Consider the following 16293-nt stretch of genomic DNA (forward strand, 5'->3'; position numbering starts at 1 on the left):
TTATGGAGAGCCGGGTACATCACCAGATCTCCACAAAAAGCCCTTGCCCTTGCCCTGCATGAAATACTCCAATGCTCATGTCAGAGGGGCTGAGTGGGGGAATCCAGATAACCCCTTTAAAGTGGATGCTTCAGTTTGCCCGGAAACAGATGTTTCAACTGCAAGCCTATGCTGTCATTACAATTAGCCACCTGCCACCGAAGTTTTCAACTGCATTGTGGCCATGTCAGTGCCCTCCTGTTTGCACTTACCCGTAGACTTATCCTACTATCGAGCATCCATAAAATTCAAGCCTTTTTTATGACATCATAATAAAATGTCAATGTTAGGTACAAACCTCACTGCTTACGCATTTCAGCCCTGTTCAGAACATAAACATAGCATAAATGTAGGAAGCATCCATAAATGATACTTCAATCAGACCTTTATTCAGAATATGTTATTATGCACTGAATATTAGTTTTTGGCTACAACTTTAACAATAGTCATTCCTAATACTAGTAATATTGTTACCCACTGAATGTAAAACAGCTTTTACCTTGGTAGGCATGGAGTGAGAAGCTCCGGCTTCTATTAAGACTGATGCCACATCCACCTGTCCCTCTCGGGCTGAGATATGAAGTGGGGTGTATCCATTTGTGGTAGCAGCATCTGGGTGAGCCATATGTTGCAGTAAAAGCTGGACAATTTCGGTTTTGCCTAAACGAGAGGCTATGTGGAGAGGTGTCTGCTCCTCCTGCACAACAGAGCAGATCATGCACTCATTATTTGACACAGGAAAGGCATTGCAGATCATTTACATCTAGGAAAACATATTTTGTAATAACCATGGCAGTTTGCTTCAAATAGCTCAATTAAGTGTCAAAATAAGGAATGCTACATGGATACATAGATAGATAGAATGAAACTTTCTATGTGTGGATGTAATAATGATATATGTGATTACAATATTAGAGCAAAAGGGTAAGATTATTGGAGAAAACTGTACAATTGACAGGAGGCTCTAGTATCCTGTTGGGCCACCTCTAGCCTGGATATGGGCATGAAGACATACAGGTTCCGTATGGTGTCCTGCAGCACATTTGCCCACAGATGTCGCAGCTGGGCCTGTAGATCCTGTACACTCGTAGGTTGCTGAAGCTGGTGTCCCAGCTGGTCCTATACATTCCCGATTGGGGATAAATCTCGAGAGCGGGCAGGCCAAAGAAAGTGTTGCTGAGATATTCCTAAGAAATCCTTGCTGTGTGTGGGTGAGCATTACCCTGCTGAATTCAATTTGGAAGCCCTGCCATGAGAGACAACACATGTGGCCTCAGGATGTCATGCACATGTTGCTGAGCTGTTAGTGCCCCACATATCACTACTAGGGGTGACTGACTGTCCTATGCAATGGATTCCCAGATCATCACACCAGCAGCTCATGCAGGGTCACTCCACAGTCAGGAATTAAGTGCTCATCCATATTCAAACCCAACGATTGTGGAATCCCAAACAGAATTTGAATTTGTCTCTAAAAATGGTTCCAGTGCACAGAGGTCCAGGTTTTGCATTCACAACACCACTACAAACAAAGGTGACTGTGGCTGGATATCAATGGCAGAACACATAATGGGCACCGTGACACCAAATTTCCTTCTGCTAAGCGCCTGGAAACAGTCCGGGCAGAGATAGGGATGTGTAATGAAGGTGCCACCTGTGTCTGGATCATGGATAACAAAACTGTGGGAGCTGTTTGTACAATCCTCTCTACTGGTGGTCTGTTTGGGCAATCTGTAGCCTGTTCGCCGTGTGTGCCCTCATGTAACCAACACCTCCCAACAGCTAGGTGAGAACGGCCTAGACAGCAGGCAATTCATTAAAAACCATCCTGCTTCTCTCAGTCAAATAATGGGTCTCCTCTCAAAGTCTGTCAACTGGGCAAAATGTCTTTGAATGCGTCATAGAGGCATGTCTAGCAGTCCACAATCTTCCACCAAGAGGTACACTACCCAAAAGTAGCCTCTGAGAACCTTTTATAAAGCAGCAGGGGAAGCACTTTTATGCCCTCTTGTGGCCAGACTTATTAAAATATCTGTGGGAGACATAACTGAACGCTGAGTTTTGCAGCAATCCAACATTTCTCTCTGGGTGTGTTATATTTTTTTGTTAACGAGTGTAGATAGATAAATAGATACATTGATATATAAAAAAAATAGGTAGGTAGATAGGATACTTATCTATATCATGTCTCTGGTCTGTGGATGTTATAAAGTGCATATGATATTTGTTTTGAATGTAATAAATATTTTCTGCTGTTATAAAGATCCTTCACTTGTAAACAAAAGCAAAATGACAACAGTAATAGTCCTACCCTAGCTCTGGCATCCACCAGCGCACCATTCCTGAGAAGGCAACGGACCACTTCAACCTGCCCAGCACGAGCAGCCATATGCAATGCGGTCTCTCCTCGCTGAAAATACATAGATAAGGATTGAACACATTGACAGATTCCAGTGGAAGCCTTTCCTGCTTGCTGTAAATGGAATTAGTCATTATTAACCCATATTCCTCCAATGGAAATCTATTGCTTGTCTTTATCGTAAAACAGACCGCTTAACAAACAAATAGCAGGAGTAAAGAAATATTTTCTAATACACTTTGTTTTATAGATCTCTGCCAACTAGCAGTAAATTTAAAGCTCTTTCTCAAGCTTGACCATGATGACAGGCTGAAACGTTGCATCGGACACATGGTTGAATAAATGTTACATATTTCACCAAATTTGGATTTGTGTTTGATATCTAAATCTAGGTAAGCAACCCGCTTAAATGTATGAATTACAAGTTTTACTGAATTTTTGTTTTGCCATTGCATATTGCTTTATGCGCATGTGATACACCCGGGGTTTCTAAATAAATTTGAAGTTCCCCCTAATCAAATTTTCACCATAATCAATTGTTTTCTCTTTGCTCAGCCAAGTGTGCATGCTTATTTCTATGGAGAAAGGATTGCGCATATTGACACTGTAGACCCATGATACTTCCTAAGAGGAGAATCGCTCATACATTATTATTAGATCATAATTTTTCCCATTTTAATAATGTTTTCTGGACAAATTTGATCTAATATTTAGAGTCAGTTTAAAGGGATTCTGTCACCTACATCGCCGCTAGCATGTCCGCAATATACCTGTCCCATATCTCAAAGTGGTTTTATTTAGTGTAAAAAATGATCTTATATATATCTGCCTGGTAAGGAGCCCAAGGGGTTGTACTAACCGTTCTGGAGCCCAGCCACGCCCCCCTGTGAAGGAGCCCAGCACCGCCTGTATCCACGAATCTCCTCCTTGCTCCTCCAAGTCAGATCGCTGTAATCTCGTGATGCGCAGTGCCGTCATAGTGTTCCTTCCCTGTGCTGGTATCAGCCTTTAGGGAAGGAACAGCGCATGCGCGAGCTCGCGCACCGTGAGATTACGACGATCTGACTTCGTGAGCAAGGAGTAGCTTCGTGGATACAGGCGGTGCTGGGCTCCTTCAAAGGGGGGCGAGGCTGGGCTCCAGAACGGTTAGTGTATATATATAAAATCCTTTTTTACACTTAATAAAACCACTCAGAGATATGGGACAGGTATATTGCGGACATGCTAGCGGCGATCCGGTTGTATTATCTTTAAAATAGCAATGAGGGATCCAGCATGAATTCCAATAAAAGTCAATGGGGGACGGATCCGTTTTCTATTGTGTCAGATTGTGTCAGAGAAAACGGATCCGTCCCCATTGACTTGGATTGTGGGTCATGATGGATCCGTCTTGCTCTGCATCCCATGACAGCTTGCTGCGGTTTGCTCTCTGGTATGGGAATGGAACCAAATGGAACAGAATGCATTTTGGAACATTCCATTCTGTTCAGTTTTGTTCCCTCTGCCGGATCTCAATACCAGAAAAGTTAAAAGCAAGTGTGAAAGTAGCCTAAGAGATGTGTGGCCAGTTTCCAGCAAGAGTTCAGAAAGTAATAGTCCGTGCTGCCATATGGACTTTTTTTTTTTTTTGTGTTTTATTGAACAAAGTTGAAAGCATAAAAAATCCTAAATAAGTAGTTATAGTAAAGCAATAACACCAACAGGAAGAATGTCTACATCTAAAAACAAAGCAATCCTATTGTAGAATGAGGGATGCACAAAATGTTTTATAAAAACCATGAGGAATTAATATTGAAAATACAAAATTGTATCCTTTTTATTATATAAAGGACAACATTTACAGTAACTGCTGAAACTGGAACACCCCTCTTATATATCAGCTTTCCTTTTTATCTCAGTAGAAAAAGAACAAACCTGCAAAAGATGGTGAATTGGTTTCATGAATGTCACCAGGCGCCTTAGCTCCAAGGGATTGGCCACATGTTCAACATTAGTCAGATTTTCAGAGATTGCACTTAGTGTAATGATCGTATGGTTAAACTTACCATATTTTTCGCCCCATAAGACGCAGTCCCCCCCAAAGTGGGGGGGGAAATGCCCCTGCATCTTATGGGGCGAATACTAATGAAGCACTGCCATTTTGGAAGCGCTTCATTAGTACCGGAGGACCGGGATGCTGTGAAGGATCTGTACTCACCGCTTCCTGGTCCTCCGCTCGGCCGTCTGCTGTGCACCATGTGACCTCACTGTGCGCAGTCTTCGAAGCTGACAGCCGAGAACCAGGAAGAAGAGAGAGAGCGCTGGTGGTGAGGAGCGGCGGTGTCCAGGAGCAGGAGAGGTTATTTTTTTTGCGCAGATGGCTGACATGGGGGGGAATTATGGCTTACATGGGGGCATGATGGCTGATATGGGGGGCTGATGGCTGACATGGGGGGCTGATGGCTGACATGGGGGGCTGATGGCTGACATGGTTGGCTGATCTGAGGCATTGGGGCTGTGACCTGAGGTCTAATTAACATTGGGAGTCTGATTGCTGGTCTGACCTGTGGTGTAATGAAAAATATTTTTTTTCTTATTATCCTCCTCTAAAACCTAGGTGCGTCATATGGGCCGGTGCGTCTTACAGGGCGAAAAATACGGTATTTATTTTCCAACATATCAGTTGTCATGTTTCAGGCCTTACAAGAATACACTATAATTGCCAGATTCAATGCACCAACTCTTGGTGAACCTAAACCATGCATGCTAGAAAATGTGATAGATCAATGGCCAATCATGACTGTGATAGTGGTCACTAAGGAAGTATCTGCCCCCAATCCTCCCAATTAATAATGTAAGTAGCAACATGCATGCAATTTTAAAAAACACGGGCGGGTGCTTCACTCTACACCAGGGGTGCAAACAGACAGAAAAGGACCCCGGTGTTCACAAACCACCTATTATAGAGCACCTTCTAATGTCCTTCTAACAATCTACCAATATCTAAAAATAAAATTCATGAACTCAGTTAATTATATACAATCTAACCGGCAGTGGAGAACATCTTGTAAAGGGGTGGTCCAGTACTTTTACAATGATGACCCATGTTAAGGATAGGCCATCAATATCTGACTGGCGGATGCCCCTGCCGATCAGCTGTTCTGGAGCTGGCACTAGAACTATACAGCTTCCTCCATTGTGCAGTGGATGGAGCTGGTTACTGCAGCACTTCTTCCAATGAAGCCGGAGCTACTGAAAAACAGCTGATCTTGAACAGTAGTCTTTGAGCTAACAAGAGAACAACCATATTTTGAACGCTGCATAGGATATGACCGCTAAAGAAAACATAAAATGTGAAGAAGCATCAGAATCCAAAACGCGATTATTCCTTTATCGCAGCCACAGTAGTATACAGGTACAAGCAACATTTCAACCCTATGACAGTAGTTGGGTCTTTGTCAAGCTTGACAAGCACAAGCCCAGCACAAACTCACCAACAAGTTGATGTATAGAGAGCTAATTTCTATTGCTGCAGTGAAAAAGATTGTTAGATAGTGTCTACATATATACTGAGCCTCAGTAAATGGGAATCCTAGAAGTATGCTTTAAATTGATATTTTTTCCCAAAGCATTTATGCCTGATAGGAGTTGTTCTCACAAAAAAAAAAAAAATTTTTTTGAGGGAACAGAACCCCTTGACCACTTGTTGCCTTTGGGAAGCGGCTGCCAGCAGCAATCACTTCAATGGACTGGTGGCCACACTTAGGATACGGCCGCGCGGTCAGGTTTCTTGATGCAGTTTTGGAAGCCAAAGCCAAAGCCAGGAGTGAATTCACAATAAGAGGAGAAGTAGTATCTGTTCTTTATACGTTCTCTCCTTTTATGATTCACTCCTGATTTTGCCTTTTAAAACTGGATCAGGAAACCTGACTCTATGGCCGTACCCTTACACGCCACATTCTCTTGAAGCAGATTCTAAAACCAAGGGGGTCTAGAACTTATTACATAACCTGTGGGTACGCCATATATACTTAGATAGGAATACCAATTTAAGCATAAAATGACACTATTAAAGAGCTTCTTTGCTACGGACTGAAGACAGAATGGATTACTGAAAGCACACAAGACAGTAACGTGTAATTAACGCACAAGAATACACCACTGACTTATTTCGGTGAGCAACATAGAAATGTCTGTTGTGAGATTGTCTGTTTCTGGGAAGATTCGAGGCTGTTTGTTCAATGAGCCAATCTACAGGTTTATTTTTGACAATACTAATTGTCCCTCTGTGACGCTTTATATGAGAGCAATGTCACCGCTGGCCACTGTTTAGTGGGTACACACAGATCAAACGATCACCGCACACAAAAATAAAACTAATGACGTGCACATCCACAAGTTAGCTCGATTTACTGCATAAACACATCGGGTGAAATGGAAGAATTCTAAAACAGGTTGCATAATGTACAGTAAATCCGGTTACTTTATTTTAAGACATACTCACAATGTTAGTGACATCTGGAGAGGCTCCATTCTGCAGCAGAAGGAGGACTATGTTCAAGTGGCCCATGAAAGCAGCCACATGTATTGGAGTGAGACCAGACTGTGAAACAAACCAACAGGCATTTTACTCCCCTGCACAAGACTTATGGGGCGTGCACAAGTCAGCAGATGTGGGAGAGGATAGAGAGAGGTGACAGTCAATTTTATATGTCAGAGGAAACACAGAGACAGGACAGAAGAAAGCAGGAAATGGCTAGATGGATTGGAAAACTAAGAAAACCTGTTCTACCTCAGTTATAGCCTGGATTGAAGCCCCATATTTCACTAGCAGTTCCATAACTTTGATACGGTTTTTCTTGCAGGCAATGTGCAATGGAGTAAAACCATTCTGTTCAGAGAAACAACTTGTTAGCAAGACTCATGCACTCAAAGCCTGCAAATCATGCAATTCATGCAAACCACCCAACTGGTGTCATATATAGTGTCATAATATGTTGATCACAATGGGGCACCTTTATCATATGAAATATACCGTACCAGGAAAACTGATGGAAAGATACCACATGTGATGTGCACCATATTTACGGATGATGTGCACCACAGTACGGATTTGAAAAGAAGGTGCGTCAGATGGGCTCGGCTTTACAACTTGCACCAAACGTATTACTGGCGGCCAGCTATAAGGTGGTATAAGGAGAAGGTTTGTGATACGCTGAAAATTATGCAATTTTCATAAACATGTGGCAATTTGCGCCAAATTAAATGTCGCATTTGTGCTTTGTAAAGAGTCGTTTTCATAACACTGGTGACAATAAGTATGAATGAATGAATGAATACCTTATGAATGCAATTTCTTTAAATAATTAAAGGAATCTAAAAAGTTTTAATCTTAATAAAATTATAAGTTATGTCATTTATACTAATTACTGGAATATTACCGTACATTAAAGAAAAGAGTTTTCTTTTAATTATCCTATATTACAATATAGACTCATGAGAGGCTCATGTTCCCATTGAGCTAGGTTTTTTCAAGATATTTTACTTAGTATTGAGCAAGTCTATAAGGCAAGTCTTTCTCTGTATGAATAAAAAGGCTGGAGCTTCAGTGATAGCTATAAAGGCTACATAAACCTTCAGGAGGCATTTTTTATGAAAGCATTTTATTCATTTTTCGCTATAAATACTTTTTTCAATTAGTCTTTATTAAAAACATTAAGCCATTTCTGAGATACAAGGGTTAAAAAAAAAAAGTCTGTTTGCAAGCTGTGACATTCGTACCAGTTTGATAAGAATTGAGCTATGAGATACAAGGGTTAAAAAAAAAAAGTCTGTTTGCAAGCTGTGACATTCGTACCAGTTTGATAAGAATTGAGCTATAACGAGTGTTTGTGAGGTCAGCAGATCAGAGATAAGAGCTACACATGAGCCGTCAGCTGATGAGAAGAAAACAAAGCTTGCAAACAGATTTTTTACCTTGTATTTCAAAAATGGCTGAACTTTTTAAAATCAAGATTAAATGAAAAAAATCATTTTTTGCCAAAAAGAGTAAAATGCAGTCATAAAAATGCCCTTGAACGTGTACATAGCCTTTAACCAATTCGCTGCTGTACAGAAGTGAATGGGATGTTACATGGTGGCCAGCTGTTTGTAGAAAAAGCCGTTACAGTATGTATTCTAAGGATGTGTTCGCACAGAGTTTTTTGGAAGAAGTTTTAAGTCAGAAGTGGATCCAGCAGGAAGGAGAAGTATAAGTCCTTCCTTTATATTTCTGATTCCTTTCAAATCCACTTATGGCTTTGGTTGAAAAACCTGCAGGAAAATCTACCTCAAGCTCTTCTCTAAAAAAACTCTGTGTGAACATACCCTAAATGGTTGTCCCCTAATGAATATTCATGAGCAGTGATTTTGACTGGGATACACAGAAGAAATTCACGAGGATTCCAGTATCAGTTACATGAAGACAATTACCTTCCCGCATATTTAATGCTTTATTTATGCAAAACATAGAAAAAGAATGCTCTTTATGAAACTGGTCCAAAACTACGGAGATAAAAAATTCTAAAGCAGAATAAAAATAATGTAGGGATCTTATTACCAGGGCACGGGCATTAGGGTTTGCCCTCTTGTCAAGAAGAAGTTTGGTCACTCTGTAATGTCCACAATGGGCTGCAACATGCAGAGCTGTCAGGTAATCCAGGGTGACATCATCTACAGGCGCCTTATGCTGTAGCAGGTGTTTTACACATTCCACGTGGTCTCCTTGAGCTGCCATGTGAAGTGGAGACAGTCCATTCTACAGCCAAAAATGAAACTAACCATTAGTTCAATAATGATAACGAGCACAATGTACGCAAAAGTCGTTTATAGGTAGACCTCATTCACATGACCGTATTTTTGGTCCACATCCGGTCCACTTTTTTGGGGGGATTGTATGCGGACCTATTCATTTCAACAAGGCCGCAAAAGATGCAGACAGCACACCGTGTGCTGTCCGCATCCGTATGTACGTTTCGCGGCCCCGTAACAAAGTAGCATATGTCCTATTCTTGTCCGTTTTGCAGACAAGAATAGGCATTTCTTTCAAAGGGTGGGACATGCTGATCCGTAAAATGTGGAGCACGGACGGTATCTGTGCTCAGATTCACAACTTGCGGATTGCTAAAAGCATACAGCTGTGTGAATGCGGACGTACATCACCCTAATAATTCTCTATGACTGTGCTGTCAACTGTCCTTATACCAAGTCATGGTACTTCATATAACAGTCAACATTCCTGAGCTACTGCTTATCAGAAAAATGCATCCAAAATAAGCAATACACCCAAGAAGTAAGAGCAATTTCCTTGGGTGCAACTTTTTGAAATTTAGCTGAGATTTTTTGCATTTTGTTCAGTCTTCCATATTGCAGATGTATAGCTTGCTTTGCCACGTTTGTCATTAACCAGTACAAGTAGATGTTTCTTTCTTCAGCTAATAGAAGGACATATTAAATGAGCATTTGCCTTGGTCCTTGCAAGTAGTGGGGCTCCTCTCTCTAGAAGCAGCTCTACAGCAGGATCATGTCCGCTTCGTGCTGCACAGTGTAGTGGTGTAAGTCCATCCTGTAAGACAACAACACATCGGCATCTGATTAGACATTTTCACCTTAAATATGATCAAACTGAACAGTTCCAAAATTTGAAGTTACAAAAGTTTATAGTTAACCAGTTACTATATCAAAGCAATTATTAATGAGGAATCCTAAGAAGATTTTATGCCTTCATATATATTTTAAAGGGTTTCTCCACTTTTGACAACCCTTACTTGTTAGAAGGGTCACAAACTGATCACAAAGTATCCCCATATTTAGACCCCTAGCGATTAGTATTCACGTTCCCTGCAGCCTAACCACAAGGGAAATTAGGCATTACACTGTCAAATCAATGGGTTATCTGCAAAATGCTCTTTGTGACAGTTCTCCGTTCTGGCCAATCCTTAAGAGAGGACCCTATTTCTTCATAATAACTCAGAATTGCCTACTAGGATACATAGAACAGTTTTTCCAAACTAGACAACATCTTTATTCAGTGAATATAGGCATCAGACCTCAGTATTAGCTATACTTTTTGAATGAGATGAGAAGACTACTCAGATCTAGAAGTTGGTCACATGTGAAGTAGTAGTGACTATTATTTTTGTCAATATGTTAATTAATATCACAAATAAACATAATGGCAATAGAAGGTCAAATACGCAACATGCCTGCTCCTCATCATTCCTGTCATCAGAGGAGAGTCGGAAGACCAATACCCATGAAGTGGTTGGCTGGTCTCCTGCCGATATCAGCAGGTTCAGCTGATATATCTGTTGTGCATGGCCAGCGTAAATCTGAAATGTTAATATTTAAAGGGACTGCCTGGCCATTGATTTTATAACACCAGTGGATAAGCCACACAAGTCAGATTAATGGTGTAATCAATGGTTATCCATTCCTGGTTGAGTAGTGGGAATGCATAACAGCTAGCAGCTCTCGATTATAGACTGTGGGATATATGCTGTATGAAATATACAAAAAGCCAACTATAATGTATATTACTAATATAGTAATATAAGTCTGTAAAAAGACACCCTTCCAGTTCAGTTTATTATCCTGCAAAGTTGATTTAGAGGAAGGTAAAAAAAAAAAACACATGAGATGGAAGCCAATTTTCCTCAATTTAGAGGAAATAATTCCTTCCTGACTTCAAACAGGCAATCAGAAAAACTTGAAGCAACAACCCTTCTTGATAATTCTAGTAGCTATAGCCTGTAATATTATTACACTCCAGAAATACATCCAGGCCCCTCTTGAACTCTTTTAGTTAGTTCACCATCACCACCTCCTCAGGCAGAGAGTTCCATAGTCTTACTGTAAAGAATCTTCTTCTATGTTTGTGTAGAATAGTTCTTTCCTCTAGACGTAGAGGATGCCCCTATATTAGAGACAGGGAATTTAGACTGGGGACAGGAAGTGATGTAAATGGTGACAATCTCTGTACAAGAATGCAGCATAAGTCAGTGCCATATAAGCAATGGGAACTACATATTATATTTGTCTCATCCAACCTTCACTCAAAACATTCCACTGCATAACGAGCTAGCATCCTCATATTACCTGCAAGACATCCTATCTCTGACTCCCCTTCAAACTATACTCACCATCATTACATTCATTATTAATAATTTTACATGAAAACACCACGTGGCCACAAATTATCCAGCCACTTTTCATCAAAACAGGAAAACCATGTAATGTATTGTAAGGGCCCTACACTTGGCCAATTTGTACTTTTTTTGTGCTAGGAAAGTACTAGCTAGAAAACTCAGAAGGCCAACACCAGCTCATGCACTGGAAAACCGTTTTAATAGGATGTCCTGTGCATGACTTTTGGATGCTCTCAGAAGACTGAGAATGTGAGTAACTGCTACATATAGAGTGGGGCTGTAGCCTGAGCACTTTCCCATACTATAGTTGAAAAACCATGAATAGAGCTATTAAAAAGGTGAGAGCTGGTAACACCAAGATTACTACTAACACTAAAAAAGCCCAACAAATCAGGTTTGGTGACCAATCCGGTTTCTGCTTATGTATATTAAAGAGAGTACTACAGATTTAGGGGGTCATTTATTATCTAGAAATACGCCTATATTAGGTGTATCTATGGCTATGTAGACTTTTCCCCACTCACGCCAGGTCTGAAAAAGTGGATGGGGAAGGAGACAGGCCGTCAGGCTCATCTCATTCATCATTTTCTACACCTGTTTAGGCGTAGAAAATGGTCTAAATGTAAGCCAGCAAGCTGTCTTACGTTTAGACTGGCGCTGGATGCGCTGAAGTTTTGTAGAGGCCGCCGCCTTTTTATAACTTTGGCAGATCCACCGCTAGATATAGGGGTACTTAGTGTTTAGGATAAGAAGTAGAAAATTATAGTATGTACACTTGCCATAGATCTTTATTTACCAGAATCTACCATATTATCAGTCTCATTACTATCCCATTCTTATAACAGCTTACCTCTAATACGCCTAGCATAGCCTTTACACATGCTTTTTTACAATTCTACACAAACTGGAAAAACTGATCCAGACTTTAAACTAAATTATTTAAAGAATCCTTATTTTCAGGAGAATGGATGCAACTTTATCATTTATAATTAATCCTTTAGCAGATTTATATCTTAATTATGTCCTGAATTATTTAAGGACCTCCAAAACTCTGCATCCTTAGAAACATTATTCATTCTCCATTAAGCTAAGAGAAGAAATCTCAGGAGGCATTTAAGTTACTTTCTTCCCTCCAGATGTGTCTCCACCAAAAGCTTAAACAGTAGTCATTAGGACTGAATTTGTCAGACTGGAGAAATGATATTGTACACTAAAAGGTACATAACAAGTGAAACAAATGGGATGTACCTTTACAGTTTATTTAGCAGTGCTAGAATAGATCTACAGTGACCATATAGAAGCTTTAAAATATTTTGACAATATAGTAGTAACCTTGTATCATTTTATTACCATTTTAAACGTCGGAAATATGCCTTGACAAATATTCATATATAGGAAATAAAAGCATAAAAGTTCTACACTGCATCCTACCTCTCAGGATTGCTGAAAGGACCCTTGTGATTAACTTTGCATTATTATTTGTGATTGTTACAGGAAAAGCTTACTTTGAAAAATCTTTATAATATCTTACAGCGACATATCAAAGGTTTTGATCAGTGGGGTTCTGAGTGCAATGAGGAGAGTGAATTCCTCACATAGGGTGTGCTCAATAATCAGAATCAAGAAGGACCCATAGTCTTTCTACTAAGCCTGCAGGAGGGGAAAGAGCACTAGGTGAGCCATTCTCTCTCCTCATTCTAGCGATCAGTGGGGGGTCTCGGCAATTATACTCCCCACCAAAGGTTTTTTAAAAGTTCATTGACTGTTGTTGAAACAAAGATCAAGCAAGGGAGGATAACATTTATAAAAAAATAATAAAAAATTACTACTGAAAATACACAAATAACCATGACACTATGATAACAAAATTAAGGGCAAAAAATATCTCCAGTATTGGAAGACATATTGGGCCTGAGATCGTTACAACAAGAAACAAAAAATAGAAAGTATGGTAAAAGACAAACAAAAAAGGGGAGTCACCTAGGGGAAAGCCATTCCCAGGAACAGGAGACCTGCTAATTCCTCAAATTAAACTAAAAAAAAAAAAAAAATCTAAAATGCATATTAATAAAAAAGCATGAAAATAACATAAAAAATATCACATTATTATTTTGGTAGTAAAATAAATAAAAAGTACTGTTAAAAAACCAAGTTCCTTAAATCACAAAAGAAAAGGGGTTGTCCCAGATCATTACAAATCTCAGACAACCTCTATAATGCTTTAAAATGAATTTAAAAAAATCATATACTCACCCCTTACTCCAGCTGTGATGATCCTTCGGTACTCTTGCTGCTGTTTATTTTAAAACAACAGTGGTGACTTGCCTAAATAAAGCATGTCACCAACTGCAGTCAATTACTGTCCTCAGCAGTCCACAGATGAGAGCAGTGATTGTCTGCAGTTGGCGAGGTGCCAAATCCAGTTTCGTCACTGTACAAAACACAGCAGTTCATCACATGACTAGTGACATACTTGGATTTGGCATCTCACAGCTGCAGCCAATCAATCCTCAGCTCAGGACAGCTGAGGACAGCGATTGGCTGTAGTCTTCACGTACTGTATCCAGGCATCTCAGACAACCCCTTTAAGGCCCTTTTTAGGGCCTGACGGGCATTCTATCAGATTATGCCTTTGTTGAGCCCCTGCTGCCATAGTAACCCACCAGTCTATGGGCTGAAAGAGGGAGCCCCTCCCTCAGTTCAACACCTTAGATGCTGCAGTCCATTTTGATCGCGGTATCTAAGGGGTTATGTTTGGTATCAGGGATATAGCTGTCAGTCACCACCAGGCCCTAGCTGTTGATTCCATGGGCACAGCTTAAAGCCTAAAATGCAGCCAAAAATATCTTACCCTGGTTTTGGCATCAATTTGTCCTCCCCGATCAATCAATAATTTCACCATATTTGTATTTCCTCTTTTGGAGGCCACGTGCAATGGGGTTATTCCATTCTGCATGAAAAAAATAATAGCATTAGAAGAAAACAATGCATTTCATTGCTGGTTTCAGGAAAAGTAATTTTTACAGCCATTTTACCTATTTAGCTTGAAAGTTATTTTTCAAAAACATCCCACCAAACTATTCATGAACATCTTACACATCTGTATCACAATATCTGTCTAAAAAAATGAATATATAGCCTACACTGTACATAGTATGATTAATGCTCAACACCTAAAAAGCACAACACTACTTCATTAAGGGAATGCATTTGATTGATAAAAAACACAAATGTGACCATATGTATTGAAAAAAAGTCGTATACGTAAGTCTTCTGTAAAAAAATGTGAGATCTGCGCTGCTAGGGCTGTCTTTGTGCTTCTGCTGAGAATAGGCACATTCTCATGCCTGACATCTGTTCAAGCCAAAATAAATGAAACAATGTCGAAAGAAGGACAATATAAAATAACCGGACCACTGAAGACCATCAGGCTGTGGCAACATGGCGACTCTGGCTGCAACACAACCTCAACGTGACCAGAACGTCACCAGATATCCACACATGCGCGACTGGGCCGCACGGTGTCTCAGTGGTTAACACTGGTGTGGTGCCTTGCAGCGCTGGGGTCCTAGGTTCAAATCCAACCAAGGACATCATCTGCATGGAGTTTCTATGTTCTCCCTGTGTTTGCGTGGGTTTCCTCCCCACTCCAAAGACGTACTGATAGGGAGCTTAGATTGTGAGCCCCATTGGGGACATGGGGACAGTATGATGCTAATGTATGTGCTACGGAATTTGTCAGCGCTATATAAATAATTATATTTCTTACGCCTGTCATGCCGGTTTCTCTACAACCCAAACCTCCCATGAAGATGGCCTGTGCTGTAGAAATCACATGGGACAAGACATCATTACAGGACGCCCGGTCGTACAAAGACATACAATGTGGAGGTGATTATTCTTTTATTTTATTTTAAAGAAGTATTGCAGCATACCAATCCACACACATGGTAGTGTCGGAATAAGTCTATAGGCTGGAGCTGTTCAGTTCAGAATACGTGATGTCAAATAATTGACCATCCGCTGATAAATCCTCTACTGTAAGAGGGTTGGACAAAGATGGAGTCACCAGTAATATTCATCAGCGTCCATTATTAGATACACATCAAGGTCGGCTGCAGTGTGAGTCACATAGAGCAGAATATAGTTATACTGGACACATTAGCTGAATGTTCTGAGAGTGGAAATAATAGGACACCAGGGGGCGCCATAACAAGTATGGAACAACAACATCTAGACATAAGAGCACTGAAACAATATAAGCGTTTGTGTGATCTTCAAAGAAATGTCATATTTAATTGTGGGACAACCCCTTTAAGCACGTTTAAGCTAACGGAAAATTTAAAGGATCAGAATTTGCCGATAAATGTCCTTACTCTTGCTGTGAAGTCTACGGCAGCTCCTCTGTTCAGCAAAAGCGTTGCGACATTGACGTTTCCATAATGAGCAGCAATGTGCAAAGGTGTAAAACCACTCTGCAAAATGCAAGAAAACAATAGAGTAAATCCCAGGCAACAGGTTTTACCAATAGACGGGGTGAGGAAGCGTTAGCTTGCAGTGAGGAATATCAGGGCGCAGCCTGGACGTGCCTGGGGGGGGGGGGGTCGGCAGTAAATTAGAGAAACATGTTAGGCAGCAATAAGACAAATGATCTTAAGCAACTGTTACACTACATTAGTGCAGGACATATTCTGGAGCATGAGAGAAACGTTACATAGAGAAATACATACG

General features: G+C 40.4%; 1 protein-coding gene across 50 annotated transcripts in view; it reads right to left on the reverse strand.

Annotated features, from left to right (window-relative positions):
• Positions 1 to 16293, reverse strand: part of ANK2 (ankyrin 2) — a 524175-nt gene that overhangs the window by 112280 nt on the left and 395602 nt on the right. For 47 of the 50 annotated variants that reach the window (XM_044301490.1, XM_044301541.1, XM_044301518.1 and 44 more), the window contains 8 exons: positions 15939 to 16037; positions 14414 to 14512; positions 9882 to 9980; positions 8976 to 9173; positions 7170 to 7268; positions 6882 to 6980; positions 2351 to 2449; positions 539 to 736 (listed from right to left, as the gene is read on the reverse strand). In XM_044301490.1, the coding sequence (XP_044157425.1) occupies positions 539 to 736; positions 2351 to 2449; positions 6882 to 6980; positions 7170 to 7268; positions 8976 to 9173; positions 9882 to 9980; positions 14414 to 14512; positions 15939 to 16037 (990 nt within the window). The remainder of the gene's footprint in view (positions 1 to 538; positions 737 to 2350; positions 2450 to 6881; positions 6981 to 7169; positions 7269 to 8975; positions 9174 to 9881; positions 9981 to 14413; positions 14513 to 15938; positions 16038 to 16293) is intronic. The other 3 variants (XM_044301676.1, XM_044301567.1, XM_044301534.1) reach the window with 1 other exon arrangement.

Source organism: Bufo gargarizans, chromosome 1 (assembly GCF_014858855.1).
Source record: "Bufo gargarizans isolate SCDJY-AF-19 chromosome 1, ASM1485885v1, whole genome shotgun sequence".
In the NCBI taxonomy this organism is placed as follows: Eukaryota; Metazoa; Chordata; class Amphibia; order Anura; family Bufonidae; genus Bufo; species Bufo gargarizans.